The sequence below is a fragment of the Coffea eugenioides genome, chromosome 10 (assembly GCF_003713205.1).
Source record: "Coffea eugenioides isolate CCC68of chromosome 10, Ceug_1.0, whole genome shotgun sequence".
NCBI lineage: Eukaryota > Viridiplantae > Streptophyta > Magnoliopsida > Gentianales > Rubiaceae > Coffea > Coffea eugenioides.
The window spans coordinates 37630936-37644525 of record NC_040044.1 but is presented as its reverse complement, the minus strand read 5'-3'; the positions used below and the strand labels follow the sequence as shown (position 1 = coordinate 37644525).

General features: G+C 34.0%; 1 protein-coding gene across 1 annotated transcript; it reads right to left on the bottom strand.

Annotated features, from left to right (window-relative positions):
* Nucleotides 1-5029: 5029 nt before the first annotated feature.
* LOC113748920 (DEAD-box ATP-dependent RNA helicase 21-like) lies at nt 5030-10704 on the bottom strand. Its single transcript, XM_027292519.1, has 4 exons — nt 8139-10704; nt 5481-5545; nt 5331-5398; nt 5030-5224 (listed from the first exon to the last, which is right to left on the bottom strand). Exon 1 carries the CDS (start codon nt 10438-10440, stop codon nt 8278-8280), a length of 2163 nt encoding a protein of 720 aa, XP_027148320.1. The 5' UTR covers nt 10441-10704; the 3' UTR covers nt 5030-5224; nt 5331-5398; nt 5481-5545; nt 8139-8277.
* Nucleotides 10705-13590: the final 2886 nt, after the last annotated feature.

Sequence of the window (13590 nt, the reverse complement as noted above, 5' to 3'; positions counted from 1 at the left end):
ATCAATTATAGGATTTCATGCAGGATTTTTAGAATACTCCTCTTTTGCAAATGTTGTTCCTTTTTCCCTTTTTTTTGGGCGAGGACTTTCCACGTAACAACTTCATACTTGACTGGACAACCTCGCACAATGTGTGAGGCTCCAATTAACTAGATATATATGTGCATATGTGTATGTGCCCGCGCGCGCGCGCACACACACACATATATATATATATATATATATATATATATGTGTGCCTTTTTATCCTAATTTTGATACGTCTGTCTCTACTATCATATATACATTTGGATGACGAATTGCTAAAAATGGAAGATGCTGAAGTAATTTCTTAATTCTTTGTACCTTTTTCGTTTGATCTTTAGTCTAGGCTGGAGAATTTTTCCCAAGTCTTTTATATAATGGTTCACATATTTGTCTTAAATTTTTGACAAAATCTAAAATGTAATTAAGACATCCTAGAAAATGCTATAATTGTTCTTATCTTTTATTTCATTTGAAAACTTATTAGCCAATTCTAATGATCTACAAATTGGTTTGTAGTTTTGTTGATAAATCTCATGTCCTAAAAACCTTACTTTAGTTTGGAATAACTTCATTTTTTTATTCTAACACTACCAAACCGTTTCATTTAATAATATTAAAAAAATTTGTAAATGCTTGAAATGTTTCTTATTTGAATATGAAAAAAATTAATACATCATCAATATAAAAGCTATGATAAGGATTAAAAATATCATTCATAACATTTTGAAATTTTGAAAGGGTATTTTTTAATTCAAACGGCATAACTTTCCATTGATATTGGCTAAAAGGACATTGAAAGCTATCTTGTACTTATCTTCAATGGCTATTTGAATCTGCCAAAAGCTGGGCTTCATATCAAATTTTGAGTAAATGATAGAGTTAAAACATTTTTTAAGTCTCGTTTATTTGGAATTGGATATCTAATCCATTGTAAAATTTTATTTAAAAGTTTGTAATTTATAACTAGCCTTAGAGCTCCTGTTTCTAATTTTGCATTGTTTTTGCACATAAAAAGATGAATAACTCCATGGTGATTTTGATGGTTCGATTAAGTCTTGTTCTAATAAAGTTTGAATTTGTTTTTTACAATATTCTAATAAATCAAAACTCATTTGGATTAGTCTAGCCTTAGGATATTTTTCTCATCAAATCCTAGGTTATAAGGTTGATGGACTATATGTTTCTTTTTATTTCAAAATGCATTTGGTAAGTTTGAGCAAATCTCTTTTTCAAATTTTTGTTGAATTTCTTTTACCTTGTCTTGTACTTGTTTAGAGTGAATACTTTCTTCTATTTTTTTTACATTTAATTTCTTCCTTTAAATAGTTTATTTGTTTTGTTTTGTTCTTTTATAGATTTCTTTTAAATTTTCAGTTATTTGAATGAAATTGACTTCTTTGACTAAAGGGTACTTTTATTGTTATTCCTTGTTTGTTTACATAAAAAGGGAAAATTTGAGATAAAATGGAGTTCGTAAAATTATATTTTGCTTTAAATCTTTGACTACTATAAAAGTGTTTTGAAAACAAAATCCTTGCTTACAAACATGTACATTTGAAAGTTTGTAATTAATATCTAATTTTCTACCATCTAGTCCGTGTAGTATTTCTTTTGGTTTTGAATTGATACTAATCCTTCTATAATACATGTACTCGAGTTAGAACCTTCCTACTTATACTATATACATGTATATATATATATATATATATATATATTATTCTTTATTAATTACTGTTTTAATTGGAATGTAGCATCTTTGAAATCTAATTTCTGAGATAGAGGATATTACATATTTATTACCTTGTTTTCCAATTTTGATATTTGGATTAATCTCTTTAAATTACGTTCTTTTTCCTTTTGCTTATTTTCCTTTTATGTATGGCATCTGTTTGTAGGGCTAGCAATTGATATTGAATATCATAATTTTCTATTTTTAATAGTTTTAATTCTTTTTTAAGTTTATTAGCTTTCCTTTGTAAATCTTAAATATTAGTGTATTAATTTGTGGTTTCCTAAATCTATTAAATACTTCTTTTATATAAAAAGATTCTATATTTTTAAACTGTTCTTCTTGAATAATTATATCCTTTAGTTTCAGTAAATATTCTCTTTTAACATCATTATCATAAATTTTATCTATGAATTCTAAGAAGAATTGTTTATCTTGGTTGGCGATGACATTTAAATTGGAATATCTACAATCTTAGATTCCTATACATTCACAAGTATTGGCTGCGATTCATTGCTAAGTTTTCCTGTATGTGATATATTTCATTTTGTTCAGATTCAGATTCTGATGCTTGATCAATTAAATTAATTATTTGATTTTAACTTGATCATCTACTTCTAGATTAGAAATTTGTTCTCTAACTTTACAATATCTGGCAATATGACCTAGTTTTCTGCCTTTGAAATAGACATCGAAAAAAGCTTGAAAGGAAGCCTAAAGTTTAGATAAGAATTGCTCTTAGTTTTAGAAGATCTAGTTTTAGTAAAACTAACCCTTTTATTTGCTAAATAGGATTTGGATGGAGTGTAAGACCTTGTTTTAGAGGCTCTATTTCTAGATTGAGTTGTGAATCTAAGTCTTGAAGAATTCAGTTTTCTGGAGGAAGGGGCTTCAATTTTTTCATAACCATATTGAGAACATAATTGATCCTAGTTCTCTTCTTGTTTCTAATCCATCCTTTTTTAATTTTAGATTTAAGGTTTTAATCCGTTCATAAGCTCAATGCTTCTAGATTAATGAAATTAATTGAATCTCCATAAGTTAAATTTGAATAAGGGATTTCTCCATTATAAATTCCCCTAATTCTTTGTGTTATCTTTTCAGCAAATAATTTTGACAATTCTACTAAAAATCTTTCTTTCCAATAAGAATGATTGTATTCAATTGGAAAAAAATACTTTTATTAAAAATATATTTTTGTACCATCTAAAATCATATAATTTTGACCAAGTTAAATTTATTAAAATGTCTAAACTTTTGTCTTGTAATTTAGTTGGATATCCTATCATATGTTTACATACAGCGAATATTAAAGTTGCCGTAGCATTTGATTCATTTATTGTCATAGCTACTTCTTGACTTTTTTTTCAGCAACTGAAAGAAATACACACTCAATTAGAACAAACACGGGAGTTTACCGAAAGAGCGACCCGAAAGCAATTTAAGAGGAACCACAAAGAACCCACGTTCAGCCACAAAGAACTCGAAAGCAATTAGAACTCATAGCTACTTACTTCTTGACTAGTGCTAGCTGAATCTGCTACTACATTTTGCTAAAATGACGTTTTTGGCCCAAATCCATCAATTGAGTTTGTGGCGGTCGTGTCACTTTTGATTCTTTTGCTAAAATGACATCTTGGAAAATGTCCACCAATTAACAACTGGATTATAATTCACATAATTTAGCCAAGTTCCTTCTGTCCATGCCACTCATCTATTAATAATTTAACTATTCTTTTTTGTTTTTCAAGAAAAATTTTTAGACACCTAAGCCAAGCTATGCGAGATCAATTTTCCTCTAAAATGACAAATTTAGCCTTTTTGATATGAACAGTCTTCGACTGATGTGGTTGACAAACCATCTTGATTCTTGTCATCTCATCAGAAAATTACTACAATATTATAAACAGACTAGAGGTACCTTAGCTGTGCAAGGCACAGTGTGGACCCCCTAATACTTTAGTTGAACACATAGCACCAAATCTTTTTGGTACATAATAAACAAAAAAAAAATACAAGTGAAAAATTGAGCATCAGAGCAATTAAAATTTACTGTGAAGGAAAACTCCATCTATAAAGTTAGCTCTTCTAAATCAAGGATCCATCACTAATCTTGAGATTAATGAAGGAAGGCAACGAAGTAAGTGCACAGTTGAGTACAATTAGGAAGGTTATTGAAAGCAGACAATGAAATGCACAGTTAATTACAACTAGGAAGGAAGAAAGCTGATTTTCCTATGCAACTCTAAGAAACGATTTACAGAGAAAGAGGAAAAGAGACTTCAATCGATTACATAACAGAGCCGTTTAAATGTAAGAGTTGCATAGCTACTAATCAAATATAAGGAACAATTTCAGAAATCTCCCCTGAGGTTTCCAACTATTTCACTAACCTCACTCTAGATTTTAAAAATTACACTAACCTCCCTTAAAATTTGTTATTTTATAACCCATTTAGTGTAATTTTTGAAATCTGGAAGGAGGCCAATGACATAATCAGAAACCTCAAGGCAGGTTTTTGAAATTATCCCTAAACATAATTAATCAATATCCAAGAACCAAAATTTTTTCATTAATTTGTAACACTTGATCCTATGGTCATAACTTAGACAACATACAAAAACAATAGAAATCCATGCAATGAAGCAAAATGACTTGCAATAAAAATCTGCCGTCTTAGCTATATAATAGATCTTTTGTTTTGGTCCGTCAAAGTAAAAAATGGGGAAATAAAAAAAGCGAGAAAAATTTAACTTCTTCAAAGAAGAGCTATACCACGTGTTAAAAAATGGAAGTGTTACATTAAACACCCATGTCTTTTTATATAATAGGTAGAAATCTTGAGATTAACACCACCCTTCTTTCGAGAAACGAAATTTGACTAATTAAACCTAATCCCAGAAGTCAACCCAAAAGCCGGCAACTCTTGGATTGCTCCCAGGGACTTAACTACCCAAACCCCAACCCCCCCAAAGCCGATGTGGGATAGAAACCCCGACAGGGGCAAGCCCACTAGACCCGCTCAAGGAAATATCGAGAAAATTTGCTTCTACCTCAAACGCAACATGAGAATTACGAGTGCACTTTCATTTTACATATCCATTCTTACGACGATACACGGAAAATTCTTATAGTGTAAATAGCATCCATAATTTACAACCCAAAACCACATTGCATAATAAAATAATTTTTTTAGATACCTATCATTTCAAAGGAAAAGTGTGAGAAAGTGAAACAAAGAAATTTATTTTTTTTACTCTCGTCTGTGTTTAAAAAAAAAAAAAACTAAAAAGTTATAATAGACTAATTTAGAATTTTCCTTCCTATATATAACCAAAAAGCAAATACAAATTCAAAGTGTCCTGGAGTGGAATCTGTTTGAGCACAAATGAGACTAGTGGTACAAGGAGTTGGACAGATCCCCCACCCTCAGCCTGTGCAATTAGTTTGGAAGCTGAGAAACTTGATCTAAACAAAAGCCACCAAAAAGGAAAAAAAGAAAACAGCTTTCTGTGAGAAACCAAATTATACCACTTAGATCTGTGGCAAGAGAATCACAAGATCGGATTCAGACCTGGGTCGCGCCTAAAAAAGAAGACGAGTCCAGTATTCGTTATCAAGACTGCTGGATGATTGAAAACCCTGACAAAAGCTAAGATTTCAGAACTGCCTAGTCCTAATCCAAGTTCATACCATCTAAGAATTCCACTTCGATTAAAATTACCTCTTCATCCAAAAACTCTGAGGTGACTGCTTGGATTGTGAAGACAACAACACACACTGATGAACCTGTAAGTAGCAAATATTGCCTTCATCTTTCAGCTAAATGTCAAAAATTCAAGAACATTCGATAGACCAAAAAAATATGAACAATTCAGATCACGTTATGTAACCATCTTACCCAAATGCAATTTAGTTAACAAGCGAGGGACAGAGGGGGGATGTGGGAGGGAAAGGGTAAACGTTAACCAGAGAAGATTTCAGTCGGCAAAGATGAGCTCATAATGGACAAAGAGCACAAACATAAATATTCATCTCAACATACTATGCCAATAAAACGACGAAAAAATGAATAAGAAAAATACTAATCCAGCAACTACAATACCTTCCCTTCCTCCAGCTACAAGGACAACATACTTATGTTTAATGTTTGTGATAACCCAACAACCTCTCCAAATTTCTGACATAGCACCAAAACTTACAGGCCCATGTAACAAACACCTAGTCCCGCCCCGAATTCATTCCTTCCTTAAACCCATCTTAGCCCAGTCAAGTCTAACATCACATGCAGGTACAATAATAACACGTTTTCAAGTCAGTATTCGTAACTGACATCTTGGATCTTTTCAGTGAAGGACTAAAAGCGACACCAACGTAGGGACGTGAAGGATGAAGAAGAAAAATCAGAAAAACCAAAAAAGAAAAAAAGAAAAAAAAGAAAATGAGGAAGAGATGAAAGGAAATATTAACACAAGGTTTTATGGAACTAATTTTTTTGAACAGAAAACAGATCCATCTGACTTTTTCACAGCTAATTCTCAATTAAACTATCTAGTCTAGCTTAAAAAAAAAAAAAAGAAACAAGAAAAGGTGGGCCAAACCAAACTCTTCAACTGGCCATCTCCTACTCCAACTTAGGGAGCTAATTGAACATAATCTCCAGGCAAATAATTAGCTGTAACAGCGGACATTCAAGCCAAACAATCAAGGCCATTTAACATTAAAGCACACCATATTTCTTCTAGAAAATATTACAGAACAAGAAGTTATATCAAAAAGCTCAGCCAGTTGACTAACTGAAGTCTTACACAGCTATAACAGCTTAAATTCGAAAACTCTCACTCAATCAAGGATCATTTTCAGGTATGTTCTATCATTCGAAATTTCAAGCATTTTATACATTCTTGCAGACCACATTCCATATTGCAAGTTCTAAAGGTCTCAAGTTCACATCAAAGCAAACAGACATCAAAAGTACACAGGCTATCCCTAGATGACAAACTAAGATCTATGTCCAATTAATAAATGTCTCTCTCCTACAAGACAAGATTTTAAATGAAACTACTGCTAATTCACATTAAAGGAAAGTATGACATCAATTAAGGCAGGAAATGCTCAAAACTTCGTCTTTTAAAACTCGAAAAGCTCCAAAAAAGTTCAACTTGCTTTTAAGCATTTCTTGTTCCAGATCATGACATTGTCAGTCCCAACTCCCTCGTTCAACATGATCCTATAAATCAAGTTCATTGAAGTTTCTTGATTCCAGTTAGGTATTTGATTCGTTCATGCAGTTAAATTCAAAAGAAGGGTAAATGCTAGGAGCCACTCTTATTAAAAATGACATTGACTGGTGAATAGTGATTAGCTTCCGATTTTGCACCTATCTTCAACATATCCCCACATGGACTCAACATATTTCTCTACTCCAATTTCCCTCTTTCCTGTCCCCCCACCCCCAAACCAAACCCCAAAATAGAAAATCAGGATGCGCAGAACAAGGCCAAAGTAAACCTAAATAAGAAGTTTCAAGATTACTAAAATCCAAAGTATCTAACCTCATAGTGCAACGAGAATTTATTGTCAATCAGTGAAACAACAGATAGCTTTGGCAACATACTCAATTCCCTAGGACATATTTGTAAACTCAATTACACTATATGATCACTAAATTTGCATCGCCTACTTTTGGCCACTAAACTGTTTTCATTTCCAAATCACCAACTCAACTTCTACATGGTAATCTCTGTCCATTTCGTCTAACTTTGTAATCAGATAAAAAAGAAATGACCTGATATCATACTTAAGATTATATGACATGTCCTTTAGAGCTAACCCCAAAATCAAATGCAATGACTACACCATTTTAAAAGTTTAGCAGGTGAATTGGAAACAAAAATAGAACCACACTATCTAATATAAATAACATACTGGCAATTTTGGGTAGTTTACCCTAAATGATATTACTTCAAACCTGTAAAAATTGAACTACTACTGTAAGACTAGCTGGCTCACAAGTTATTTTCATCCAAAATAATTCAAGAGCTCTGCCACATTGAGGAACTTCATGAGTCTTAAACTGTCAACGTGTTATAATCACTAAAGTAGCCACATCTTTCCCTTCTTTGCTGTTGTCAAATTAAACACAAGGAAAAAAATGCTAAAAAAACAACCAAAACTATGATATGACTACAGAGAAAATTAAAAACAAAATGAGACAAACCATTAACCTCAAGTATTCTTCCTTAGATCCAGGAAAATGTAGAGGCAATTACAAATTCCTCAGAACCATAATCAAAAATATGCTCCAGCAGTTAACAGACAGTAATAAAAGAGTAGTAGTAAAAGAAAAGCAATATTGAAAAGGATTCGTTACATAGTTTACCATTTTAAGCACAACTGGTTCCTCAAATTTAAATGCACAATCTCCAGATAAAATTTTTGCTTTGCCCGTAAAGCAATCATAGTATTTGAGCCCACATCACTAGAGCACCAAAGCAGAACATAATCTGGGGACAATAGACTCAATGAGCAAATACTGTATCATTCCGTCTAGGTGGTCTATCAGGAATGGTCCCTGGCTTGAACTTTGATGCCTCGTGCCTAGCAAGTTCTGGAGGCACAGGACTATTGCTTTGAGTAAGCATTTGCTTGAGATCATAGAAGACATCAGAGTCACTAAGAGTTAAAAATGTAGTGGCTACACCCGTCTTCCCAGCACGACCTGTACGTCCAATACGATGGGTGTATGATTCAATGTTACTGGGCATTTCATAATTAATGACATGGGCAACATCAGGTATATCAATCCCACGTCCTACTACATCCGTTGCAACCAACACATTGTATCTCTTGGTCCTAAAACCTTCAAGGCTGATTTCTCTCTGATCCTGGGACTTCCCACCATGCAAAGTGGTAACACGATACCCTGCCCTGTCCAAATTCTTAGCAATTGTATCTGCATTTTTCTTTGTGTTAACAAACACTATAGCAGTCTTATCTCCAAGCTCATCTAGCAACCTCTGCAATCTGGTTGGTTTCTCTGATTCCTTCACCATCATCACATTCTGAGTGATGAGGTCTGTTGCCTTACCTGCAGTTCCAATGTTCACGACTACAGGATTTCGCAAATACTTCCTAGCAAGCCGCTCTACAGCAGGTGGCATGGTAGCACTGAACATGTATGTCGTTCTGTAGATCCTCTTGTCATCTAATTCTTCGTCCTCATTCTCTGGTTTCATATTACTCGAAGGCATAGCCTCTAGCACCCCCACAACTTGGGGTTCAAAACCCATATCAATCATGCGGTCAGCTTCATCAAGAACAACATAATTACACTGGTTAAGAACAACATACCGCCTCTCTAAACAATCCAGAAGACGCCCAGGAGTGGCAATAACAACTTCACACCCTTGTCTAACCTTAAACCCCTGTTCTTCTATGGACTGACCCCCCACTATAGAAACAACTTTAATACCCAAGTAGTGAGCGAATTTAACAGTCTCATCCTCAATTTGCTGTGCAAGTTCTCGAGTTGGCGCCATAACAACTGCATATGGCCCCTCGGCCTCGTTCTCTTCACTCATAGGAGGAAGCCTAGTTATGTAAGTCAACATGGGAAGAACAAAAGCAGCAGTCTTACCTGAACCAGTCTCAGCAATACCAATAACATCACGTTGCTGGAGGCCAAGTGGGATAGCCGCCATCTGAATAGGAGATGGGGTCTTGTAACCAGCCCTCTCCACAGCCTTAAGCAATTCAGAACTAAGCTTGCTCTCAGTCCAACTCCTCATAGGTCGAGGGATTCTGGAACCTTTATACGAGATGTTGAAATCTTCCCTGAAAATTCTCCAATCCCTCTCAGACATCTCCTCAAGCTTCTTCTCGGACCAATGCCGATCAACCCTCATATCAAAGGTATCATACAAATCAGCAGCCTGCTCCTTCAACTTTTGAGCCGCAGCCTCTCCAGGAGTCTCCTCTACACCCTCCTTTTTCCGAATTTCTTCCCTCAGCTCCTTCTCATTCTTGGCAGCAAGCTTCTTCTGCTCCCTCCTATCCATCCCAGCCCGAAAACCCCTGCCAAACAGCAATCTAGCCTCATGAGGGTTTTGGTACAGAATATTCATATCCCGAGAAGTGTCCTCTGTATTCTCCCAGTCAAACGAGAAACGAAACTTCTCACTCGGCTTAATCACCCGTTTCTTCGGCTTCTTCGACCCCAAATACTGTTCCTTAATCGCGTCCAACTCCTTCTCCTTCTCTCTGTCCCTAGTCTTCTGCTCCCTTGCTTTCTGCTCTTCCTCCCGCTCCCTCTCCCGGTTCCGCCGCTCCGAGTCGCGGTAATCCCTTTCTCGTTCCCTCTCTCTTTCCCGTTCCCGCTCTCGATCTCTCTCCCGCCGTTCACGGTGCTCTCTTTCTCTATCTCTCTCCCTCTCACGATCCTTATCCCTATCCCTATCCCTATCCCTATCCCGATCCCTATCCCTATCGGAGGAGGGTTTAGAGCCATCAGCGGAAGAAGGACGATGGGTTTGAAGCAGCAGTTGCTCAGCACGGCGTTTTTGTTCGGCGACTTCTTCCTCCCGCTTCTGAAGAGCTAACTGTTCCCGCTGAGCTTTGGTGAGGAAGACCGGCTTCTTCGCGCCGTCCGGCTTAGTCAACCCGTCGTCCGCCGCTCGCTTCATCACCGTCGCTGCCGGCAAGTGAAAAATTGTTCTCTACAAAGTTCTAGGGATTTTTGGGGGAAATGTGTTAGGGTTTTTAAAATAGAAAATGAATTGCTAGGGATTTTTGGGAAATAGTCAGTTAGATTGAGTAGTACCAGAACCGGGAAATCCCAAATCGGGTTTCAATAATCTGATTCCTATAATTTAGGAACGGATTATTATATGGTGAATAGGAATTGCCGTCGCTTGGGTAATCGCAGGAGGGGAAGAGATATACTTACGCCGCCACTGAAATTAATGTATGGTTGGATGGGACTTGGAGAAAAAATCATAAAAATGGAAAGAACAAATCCAAGGGTAATTTCGTATTTTTCAATTGAAAAACTTCTATGAACTCTCGTTGTATATGCTTTGGATTTGGAATTGCTTGGTAATTTAGTTTAGTTTTATGAGTAAATATTTATGTACATTGACAGTGTATATAAACTATCATCGTTGGATTCATAATAAATATATAAAAATTAAATTTTAAATTTAAATTTTGCATAGTTATCATCCATTCAATGCTGATAGTGTATACATTGTTAATGCAGAAAAGATTAATCCTAATTTTAGTCCTTTCCACCTCTTCAAATTTTCTTACCTTTTTTTTTTTCTACCAAAATTAATTTTCAAATAGCAAAAGCCCTTGAAATCAAGACACAAGGCGAATTGAAAAAGGAAATTACAACGGAATTTTTTTACATATGTTCGCTAAGAAAGAGCAAAACATCCAATATTGGCCTATACATATAGCAAAGTCCACACATCGGATTCCATAATTGAACAAGTTCTTGTTTAGAATTAGGGGAAAAAAAATAGGTATTGCATATCAATAAATTTTGGATCTAAAGAAATTGATTAATCTACTCCTTTTGCTATACACGCACAAATTTTGGTGATTGACGTGCGAAATGAACAAAAACGTAGAAGGCACAACAATTTTGTTATGCACAAATTATGCTGATTAAAGCACGAAATGAACCAAAAAGTAGAAGACACAACAATCTTGTTCAAAAAAAGAAAGTAAAATTGAACAGATTTGAGCACAGTCAAGACAAAAGTTTCATTAAGCTCAAAATCTTTTCATTGATTGATTAGGGCTATTCTACTATGAGAGTGTTTATAGAAGAAATAAACATATGAATAGTTAAAAATAATGGGTTAATCTTCAAAGGATGGCACTTTCATCCTTCCATGCATAATAAATAATTATAATTTAAAGTTAAAATTAAAAATTTTCAAATGTAACATGTATTCAACACTATAATGTAATAGTGCATATGTCGATATACATACAAGATTAACACAAAAATAATGAATGCCAGCTGCCTTGATCTTATTTCTTGTAGTGAACTTATTAATATATCTTAGACTATTTTAGTGCAACATATTAATCTAGGCCCAAAACTATGGAGTCCATGTCCCAAATTGTTGTTGATTTTGTTTGTGGCTCTTGGGCTTTTGTCATTTTCTGCTGGATAAATGATTGGGAAAAATGATTTAGAAAGTAGGGATAATTTCAGAAACTTCCCTTGAGGTTTCTGATTATTTTATTGGTTTCCTTTCAAATTTTTAAAATTACACTAACCTTCCTTGAGGTTACTTATCTTGTTATATTTAGAGCCAATCAATAATTAAAAAAGTGATATTATGAGAGAGAACATAATATGATTTCGTCATTGCTCCTCATCTGCTACATTATTTAATTAATTTAATACCAACCTGCATGTTAAAGAAAAATACTAAAATTTGCTGTTTATTATTAGGGATCAAATCACATATAACATAAAAAATATATATATTATTTTATATTTTTCATTTAATATAAGATCCAAATTACTCTCTTCAGTTACATGCCCATTGTCAAATATGATCAACAATAAATAATCAAAACATTTGCAACCAAAATATTACAGAGAACAAACTTTAACATCATAAATATTATTTTCAACATATTAAGGTTAGTTGTTGAGATTTTTATGGTATTAAAGTTCGATCTTTGTAATATTTTGATTAATTGTTATTAATCATGTTTGACAATAGGTTGGATCTTATAGTAAGTGAAATATATAGAATGATACAATCTTTTTAATGCCGATGATAAACAACAAATTTTAATATTTTCTTTAATATTTGGACTGGTATTAGATTAATTAAACAATTTACTAGACGATGGGCAATGATGGAATCATATTATCTTTTCTCTCCTAATATCACTTTTTAATTGTTGGTTGGATTTAGATGTTACAAAATAATAAATCTCCAGAGAGGTTAGTGTAATTTTTAAAACTTGGAGGGGAGGCCAATGAAATTGTTAGAAACCTCATAGGAGACTAGTAAATAATTAGGTCAATCCATTTATATCCATTTAACAAATGAATATACATATATCCAATTACCTATTTTTGAGTCACTTAAAATTATACTCATTTTCTTTTATTTTTCACATGTTGTTGGACAAGAAAAAATTGTATTTTATTGTTATTAGATTGGTAAGAAATTCAAATGCACTTGCTTAACACTCACTAAAACTTGAATTTAAATGAATAATTATTTTTAAATGCATATAAATATAAATGAGTGAGTCGGGTTAACTCACTGCTCGCCAATTAAATGGATTTAATTGAGTGCCCATTTAGACCCGTTCAAAAATAATGGACGGGTCTGGGTGGGTTATTAATGACTAGTTTAAATGGATCAATATAATTGAGTTGTGATTCTTACACCTCTGTTACCAAGGACCAAGGGATCTCTGTTGATGTGAGTACTGTTGCTTAATCCGATTGCTTACTAGTCTTCCATGGGGCAACTGAATTTTCAGAACATGTCGGGATATTAAATTGAAGAAATTAAGGTCGGTTGAACCTATGACTAACTTAAGGTGCGGCGATTAAGCTACTAACTTGTTGAACCTATGACCTGGTCGGTTTGATATTCGGGTTGAGTTTAGTTCAAAATGACTTGTATTAATGCGGATTTAACTCATCTTTAGTGGATTCCCTCTTCATTTCTTACAATATACATCTGAATCCATGTCACGTGTCTTTATTTATTAGGAAGGAATATAATCATTTTAAATTTAATTAATCCTAACTCTTATTAATAAATAAAGACACTATCATACAT